The 7,771-nt window shown below is 51.6% G+C and overlaps 1 protein-coding gene across 9 annotated transcripts in view; it reads left to right on the forward strand.

The window, feature by feature from the left end:
• Tnrc6c (trinucleotide repeat containing adaptor 6C) overlaps nt 1-7,498 on the forward strand; it is a 119,246-nt gene extending 111,748 nt beyond the window's left edge. For 6 of the 9 annotated variants that reach the window (XM_058572785.1, XM_058572783.1, XM_058572787.1 and 3 more), the window contains 5 exons: nt 1,448-1,564; nt 3,514-3,708; nt 4,862-4,932; nt 5,553-5,692; nt 6,802-7,498. In XM_058572785.1, the coding sequence (XP_058428768.1) occupies nt 1,448-1,564; nt 3,514-3,708; nt 4,862-4,932; nt 5,553-5,692; nt 6,802-7,162 (884 nt within the window). In that variant the 3' untranslated portion in view covers nt 7,163-7,498. The remainder of the gene's footprint in view (nt 1-1,447; nt 1,565-3,513; nt 3,709-4,861; nt 4,933-5,552; nt 5,693-6,801) is intronic. The other 3 variants (XM_046424932.2, XM_046424933.2, XM_046424935.2) reach the window with 1 other exon arrangement.
• The last annotated feature ends 273 nt before the right edge of the window (nt 7,499-7,771 follow it).

A 7,771-nucleotide genomic window follows, 5' to 3' on the forward strand; every position in this document is an offset into this window, starting at 1 on the left:
GTTGTGCTGATCCAGGTATTAGAAGCTAAAAGAATCAAGGTTTCATGGTACACAGCAGAGCTTCCAGAGCAGGCACAGATGGAGCTACACATGACCCTTTGACCTCTGGGGGGCAGCAGGAGTGTTGCGAGTGCCATCCACCATCTGGCCCAGTTTTCTGTGATGTGGTAAAGGTGGCCTCAAGAGGCACCTGGCTTCTGGTCAGAGCCAAGCAACTGCCTCTGGTTCTATACCTACCTGATAAAAGAGAAAGACTTAAGAGTGGAAAGGAATCCAAGCTGAGAAGCACATTGGCCATGGAGACAAGACAAGAAGATGGAATCCAACTCTGGGATTAAACACATCAGCTGCCAGGGGCAGTGGCCACACTGTGATCCTGGAAACTCAGGAGACTGAAGCAGGGGGATCCCAAATTCAAAGCCAGCCTCTGCAACTTAGTGAGACAGTCTCAAAATAAAAAGTTAAAAGGACCAGGGAAGTGGCTCAGTGGTTAAATACCCTGGGTTAAATCCTCAGTACCTAAATAAATAAATAAAATTGGAGACCTGCAGAACGTAAATATGTTCTAATGGTTGTCAGCTCTGGTGAAGAGGTCCCCTACAGCAGGGCATGTAGGAGGTGCCACATACCTGGGGGCCCTGCCTCGGAGACTGTAGCTTTTAAGCCATCAGATTCTGTTTGTGGTGATGAAGGCAACAGTCCATCTGTGTCCAGGTCCCAAGTCCGAAGAGCCCTTTCCGCCCTTGCTTCCAGGCAGTGTTCTCTGCTCCACCTGCCCACCCCTCCCAGCTTTGTGAGTGAGAGTGACAGTGCACAAAGCCACATGGAGCTGAGCTCCATCCCAAGGAACCAGGTGTCTTGAGGGTGCAGGGAGGGACTTCCTCAGAGCAGAAAGTACTGCTCTGTGGGCACCATACTTGGAAAGGACGCAGTTACTGGGACAGTGTCTCCACTGTGCCTATGTCCCCAGAGGGAACTAGGAAGGGAGATAAAGGGTCAGAAAGTGCTCATGTTTTCATGTCAGAATTTGTAATGAAAAGCTTGGGGTCTGCGTTTCATTGTGGCTATGGTTTGAACCATGAAAGGGTGAGGATTGCCCTGCATTTAAATTGTTACTGTGCAGGGAACAGTCATGTGACCTTTTACAACTCTGACCTGACATTTTAAATATTCTGGTGGTGTATCTTCCTCCATGGCTTGATGTAACCTTACCTCAGAGCTCATGCTCTGTCTCCTCAGCCTTCAGGAGCACCCCACACAGGCCTTCCCACGGGCTACGGGACTGACTCAAAGGTATTCCTTATCTGCCTCCTGGCACCACACCTCCCTATCCAGGCCTTTGCCCAAACAGAAGCTCAGGAGGTGATCTGTATGCTGCCCCTCATCCCATCAGAGCTGCTGGCTGCACACCTGCCACCCCTTCTTAGTGCCATGTTTGGTTCTGCAGGGTCCTCCCCACCATCCTCTCAGAATGCCACACTGCCTTCCTCGAGTGCCTGGCCGCTCAGTGCCCCCGGCTACAGTGGCTCTTTGAGCAGCATTGCCTCCTCACCTAGTGCTGCAGGTATGAACTGGCCTCTCCACTTGCAGGTAGCATTTTCTTTCTTTCCCCAGACAAACTGACAGGCCTCAGCTGTTCCCATTGGTCCCTTTACTCTCCTCCTGAGTGCTGGAGCTGGTGTGAGCCTTGCCTTGCATGACTGCGGGACCTCAGGCACATCTGAGTCCTCACGTATGGAGTGGAAGTGGGGTTGTGAAGATCAGGTGATGTATAAGGCACCATTGCAGACCTAGCACAGCACCAGCCTGAGTGGATCTGCTTCCTTCTCTCCTCCCCCATGACTACAAGACAGAGAGTATGTGAGTCTTGAGAAACTCAGAGGCAGACAACAGCTGGGAATTACTTAAATTCCATGACAGGTGGAGGAGACTGGCAGGTCCTGGTGTTAAGCCCTGGTATTCGCAGAGGGCCTACCTCCTCCTGCCTGGATCCACCTGGTATCAACTAGACACAAAAACTGTGTGTCATATTTATAAATTATTTCATATCTCTGTATTCTATCAAATTTTTAAACCACTGTACTGTGTCCATATGAGAATAGCATTTAAGGTTTTTTTCAATAAGAATTTTTATAATTCCATTACCTTGGGGAAAAAACACTTTCAATGTAGTTTAGCATCTTATTAAAAGAAAAACAAAGCCGGGTACAATGGCACACACCTGTAATCCAAGCTTCTCAGGAGGCTAAGGCAGGGGGATCACAAGTTCCAGTCCAACCTAGGCAATTTAGCAAGGCCCTGTCTCAAAAAGGGCTGGGGAAGCCGGGTGCGGTGTTGCACACCTGTAATACCAGAGACTTGGGAGGCTGAGGCAGGAGGATCTCAAGTTCAGAGCCAGCCTCAGCAACAGCAAGGTGCTAAACAACTCAGTGAGACCCTGTCTCTAAATAAAATACAAAATAGGGCTGGGGATGTGGCTCAGTGATCAAGTGGCCCTGAGTTCAATCCCCAGTACCCCCCAAAAAGGGGGGTGGGGCTGGGATATGGCTCTGTGTGGAGTCCCTTGGGTTCAATCCCTGGTACCAAAAAAGAGGAGGGGTATATTTAGACTTTTAAAACCTCCATAGTCATTTGGCTAAAGAGAAGAGCAAAACCGTACACTTTCCTTATCTCTGAGTCAGTCTTACATAGCATTTCGTTTTTTGACATCTTTTCCATGGTTAGCATTTGTTCACTGTGAAGTCAGAGCCATCTTGGGTGCCAGGCTTGGAGAACCACACTTGTGCTATGAATACTGGACACAGTGGACACAGGAGCATGCAAACGTCCAGGACTCTGCTCATTCCAAAACAGTGTCTCCCCAACCAGCATGCCAGATGTGGCATCTTGGCCTCAGGGCAGCTGGACTGCTTCTGTTCCTATGGCAGGTGCACAAGGGGTGTCTCTAGAAGCTGTGGGAGATTGCAGTGGCAGCTGGGGAAGGTCACATGTCAGGAGCGTTGCCCTGACAGGGGACTGCTACCTAAAGAAATTATCATAAGGAAGAACGCATGGACATTGTGGCCTCTGACCGCACCTGATCTGTTGCATTACTACGTGTGTCCCGTTAGGCTTCCATGGCAAGTTATCCTCAACGCTGATTTCAGAAATGCTATTTTCTCTGTGGCAAATGTTGGCTATAGTGGCCGTGCAGACTGTGAGCAGAAATTGAGAGTAGCGCATTGCTAGGTGCAGTAACACATGCCTGTGGTCTAAGCTACTTGGGAGGCTGAGGCAGGAGGATCACTTGAGACCAGGAGCTCAAGACCAGCCTGGCCACATTACAAGACTCTGTCCAAAAAAGGAATTGGAAAAAAAACAGCGTGCTTCGGGCCTTGCTTCAGGATGTGGTATTGGTGTTTCTTTTCTTCCCCGTCTGCTGGTGTCACAGAGTGTGTGCCTGCTCCCCAAACCCAGCAAGTGCTTTTCCTCTCTGACTACAGAGTGAACATGCTCTGTTTCTTTGCCTTCTAGGTAAACTGTCAGACATTAAATCGACGTGGTCCTCTGGCGCAGCCTCCCACACGCAAGCCTCTCTGTCTCATGAGCTGTGGAAGGTGCCGAGAAACACTACTGCACCCACCAGGCCCCCTCCAGGGCTTGCCAATCCCAAGCCTTCCTCCACCTGGGGTGCCAGCCCCCTCGGCTGGACCAGCTCCTACTCCTCTGGTAAGTGCCTTTCTCTTCGCAGCTGCTTTGCTCCTTTCCTGGGGGCTGTACTTGTGGTTTTGTCCCCTCCCTTTTCAGGATCCCTGCATGCTCCCTGGAGACCGGTGGCTCTGGAGGGAGCTGAGGCTTCCCTGCACCTGTGGGCTTTGGTTGGCCTAGCCCAGCTTTCAGCCCCTGGGTTATGGTTCACTGCAGCTTTGCTTTGGGCCAGAAGGTCCCAGGTGGTCCCGACGCCGGTCCTCTGTCCTGCTATGCCACGTGCTGATCTCCCAGGGAGGCCCGTTTGGCCTTAGCTTCCCATTCCTATCAGCCCCCACCAACCAGCACCAGTGTCTTGATGTCTCCTTCTTGTGTTTGCTTCTCCACAAGACTTCATGGAACATAGGGGCTTTCCAGGCCAAAACAACCCAGCAGCTTGGAGAGCGCACTGGTGCTGTTGGGCTCTGGGGCTTCCTGCGGGTACCTCAGGCTAACCCTGAGGGATACGAGAAGGGTATGGGGGACTTCAGAAACTGAAGTTTAAATCAGCGACAGATAGTTTGAGAAAGACTGTTTCAGGCCTTTTAATAGTGGCCCTTAGCTAAGTGTGGTAATTCAGAACTGTAAGCCCAGTGACAGGGAGGCTGAGGAAGGAAGATAGCAAGTTAGAGGAACAGTCTGAGCAACTTGGACCCTGTCTCAAAAAATAAAAAGACTGGGAATGTAGCTCAGTGGTAAAGTACCCTTGGGTTCAAACCCCAGTGCCAAAAGAAAAATAATAATGGTAATAATAATCCTTGTGGATTTGCTTTTATTTTGTTAACATGCAGAATTTTAGCACATTGAATGTAAGTTGGGGGGTCAGGGAAGACCAGAACTTCCCAGGTGATTCTCACCTGTCCCGTCACATCCCATCACTCATGGCACAGGTGGGAATGTACAGGCCTCCGAGCTGGTGGGGACAGCCAGGAAGTGGGGATTTTCATAGACGCAGACAGGTGTCTGCAGGGATGGTGAGATTTGGATTGACCAGAAGATGCCCAGGGACTCCCTGGCTTGCAGGGCTTTAGGGGTTGCCATGTGTTCTAGATAAGGTTAGAAACCTGGAACAGGGCTGTGCCACCTGACTCTTCAGCCTGTCACTGAGATCTTGTGCCCTGGGCTTGTCACACAGGTTCTGCTTGGAGCACCGACACCTCAGGAAGAACAAGCAGCTGGCTTGTTCTTCGCAACCTCACACCCCAGGTAAGGCCCCAGCACAACAGGAGGGGTATCCTGCATACCCACAGGGACATAGAGCACAGTCACAGAAGTGCCACTTGGCCCTGGTGCAAGCAGTGTGTCAGAGACCCTCTCAGCCTAGGAGCACACAAGGCAAGTGGAGCCGGGCTCCAGCTCAAAGAGCAGATACAGGGCTGCTCTTAACCATGTGCTTGATTATTCATTCACCTTTAGGGGGCTCGAAAAGCATACCTTTGTAAACAGAACTCTTGTCTTCACCGCCAACTCAAGAGTGACTTGGCCAGCTCAGGCCTTGTGGCCAGCTAGTAGTCACCATTCCTGACCTGCACACACCTGCAAGGCCACAGGGCCATCAGGCCCTGGTGCCTTTTGTGAACCACAGACTGTGGGATGTGCCCTGGTGAGAGGGCAGCAAAACTCAGAATGGAATTTTTTTCCTTCCTCTGATTAGTTTAACTCATAAAATACAACTGAGGTGTCCAGTATTCCAGGTGTGCCAGAAGTAGCACATGTCAGCGTGTCAGTAAGCCTTTTCAAGGAAAGACACTTTCCTGGCATTTTAGTGCATCCATTCGCAGTGCCTTTGAAGAAGATAGTGGAAGTGCCCTGTGCTTCCTCCCCAGATTGATGGTTCTACACTGCGGACGCTGTGTCTGCAGCATGGGCCTCTCATCACATTCCATCTGAACCTGACTCAAGGCAACGCTGTGGTCCGCTACAGCTCCAAGGAGGAGGCGGCCAAGGCCCAGAAGTCTCTGCACATGTATGTTTCCCCTCATTCAGCCCTGTGCTGCCAGATGGCCTCAAGCCCCAAGCACCTGGGGGGCGTTATGTCCTGAGGCTGCCTCCACACCCCCCATGGGCCTGTGTGCCACAGGAGCTCGACCTCTCAGGTCCTGGGTCCTAGAAGCCTGAGATCAAGGTGTAACCAGGGTTGGCTCCTTCTGAGGCCTGTCTCTCCTTGGCCTGTAGACAGCCATCCTCTCTCTGTGTCCTCTGTGTGTGTCAATGTCTCGGTCTCCTCATAATAAGAGCCTCAGTCATGTTGGATGAGAGCCACCCACGGGACCTCAGTTAACTGAATCAACTCTCTGAAGACCTGTCTCTTTAATACAGACATTTAGAAGCAAGGGGCAGGACTTCAGTGTATGAATTTGGAGTAGGAACTCAGTTCAGTCCATCACAGGTGTGTTGTAATGAGTGGGTTTCTACTGATGGTTCTTGCTGGAAGTAGAAAAGGCTCCCCAAAGACCACGTCAGGTCCAACCACAGAAAGGAGGTACCCTCACACTGCTCAGAGGGCACTGTCAGCAGTCCTCACAGCCAGCCCCAATGCCTCCTTAAATTGTGCATTTGACAGTGTATAAGACCTACTCAGAAGCACCCCTTGAGATATGAGGCCTCGATATTAGTTCTTTTTTTCTTTTTTAATATTTATTTTTTAGTTGTAGTTGGACACAATACCTTTATTTTATGTATGTATGTATGTGTGTGTGTGTGTGTGTGTATTTATTTATCTATTTATATGTGGTGTCGGGGATAGAACCCAGGGCCTACACATGCTAGGCGAGCACTCCACTGCTGAGCCCCAGCCCCAGCCCCAGCCCTCGCCCTCTGTATTAGTTCTTCCTGGTCTTAGCCCAGTATGCAAGTGGCACTGATGCTGAGTGGCTCCAGTTTCATGGTATCACTCATGAATTTATACACCTGCCGTGCCCACCAGTTCATGGCTGCCAGAAGTCCAGGCAAGGGACAGTCTAGTTGAGAACTGGCAAAGCCCAGCCCCAGGATTGCACAGGCCCCAGGTTCACCTCTCCCCATGGCATAGCCCCAGCCTCTGGGAGCATACTCACCTGCCTGTTTCCCCTCTAGGTGCGTACTGGGAAACACTACCATCTTGGCGGAGTTCGCCAGTGAAGAGGAAGTGAACCGGTTCCTAGCCCAAGGCCAAGCCCTGCCACCCACGTCCAGCTGGCAGTCCAGCAGTGGGAGCAGCCAGCCCCGACTGGGCGCCTCAGGCAGCACCCATGGGCTGGTGCGCAGCGAGGCGGCCCACTGGAACACCCCCTGCCTGGGCGGCAAGGGGAGCAGCGAGCTTCTGTGGGGCGGGGTGCCCCAGTATTCCAGTAGCCTCTGGGGCCCGCCCAGCACCGAGGATGGCAGGGTGATCGGCAGCCCCACCCCACTGAACACACTGCTGCCTGGGGACCTGCTCAGCGGGGAGTCCATCTAGGGCCAGGGTCACCTGCACCAGGAGGAGAGCTGACCTTTCCAGTCCCGGGCACTGTGGCCCCAGGACCAGCAGCCCGCGGCCCTTTCGAGTACCTCTGTCCAGTTCCGAAGACGAACCTTCACCGCAGCCCTTGTGAACTGTTTCCAAAACAGTGCAGGCTGCGTTTGGTCAGTGTCACGTGCTAACGACAGGATGTTCCTCATAGCTTTTTATTTTGTGTCGTCTTACGTTTGTATGGTGTGTTGTCATTTTGAGTTTTTAAGTATAAAAGCTGCTTAGAATAGTTCTATCATGAAGGGCACTTTTCAGATTGTGGGCTGGAAAGGGTTATTTTATCACGGGGAGGGAGGGAGGGAGGGAGGGAGGGAGATGGAAGCCTATTAAGTGAGCCTGTGACGATTATGCACATTACCAGAGGCGGCGGGTGGGGCAGGGCAGGTCGGGCAAGGTGGCTGGCACTGAGCAGAGCGGCACCGTCGCCCTCTGCCCTCTGTTCCCCTGGATCCGCCTATGCACATTACCCTTGTTTCATTACTTTTTCATGTCATTTTTTTTTAATCCCAAAAAATATTTTTTAAAAGTTAAAAAAAAAGACATATCAAACATGCA

Source organism: Marmota monax, unplaced genomic scaffold (assembly GCF_021218885.2).
Source record: "Marmota monax isolate L192 unplaced genomic scaffold, Marmota_monax_Labrador192_F-V1.1 WCK01_AAM20220418_F8-fsc00362, whole genome shotgun sequence".
Taxonomy (NCBI): domain Eukaryota; kingdom Metazoa; phylum Chordata; class Mammalia; order Rodentia; family Sciuridae; genus Marmota; species Marmota monax.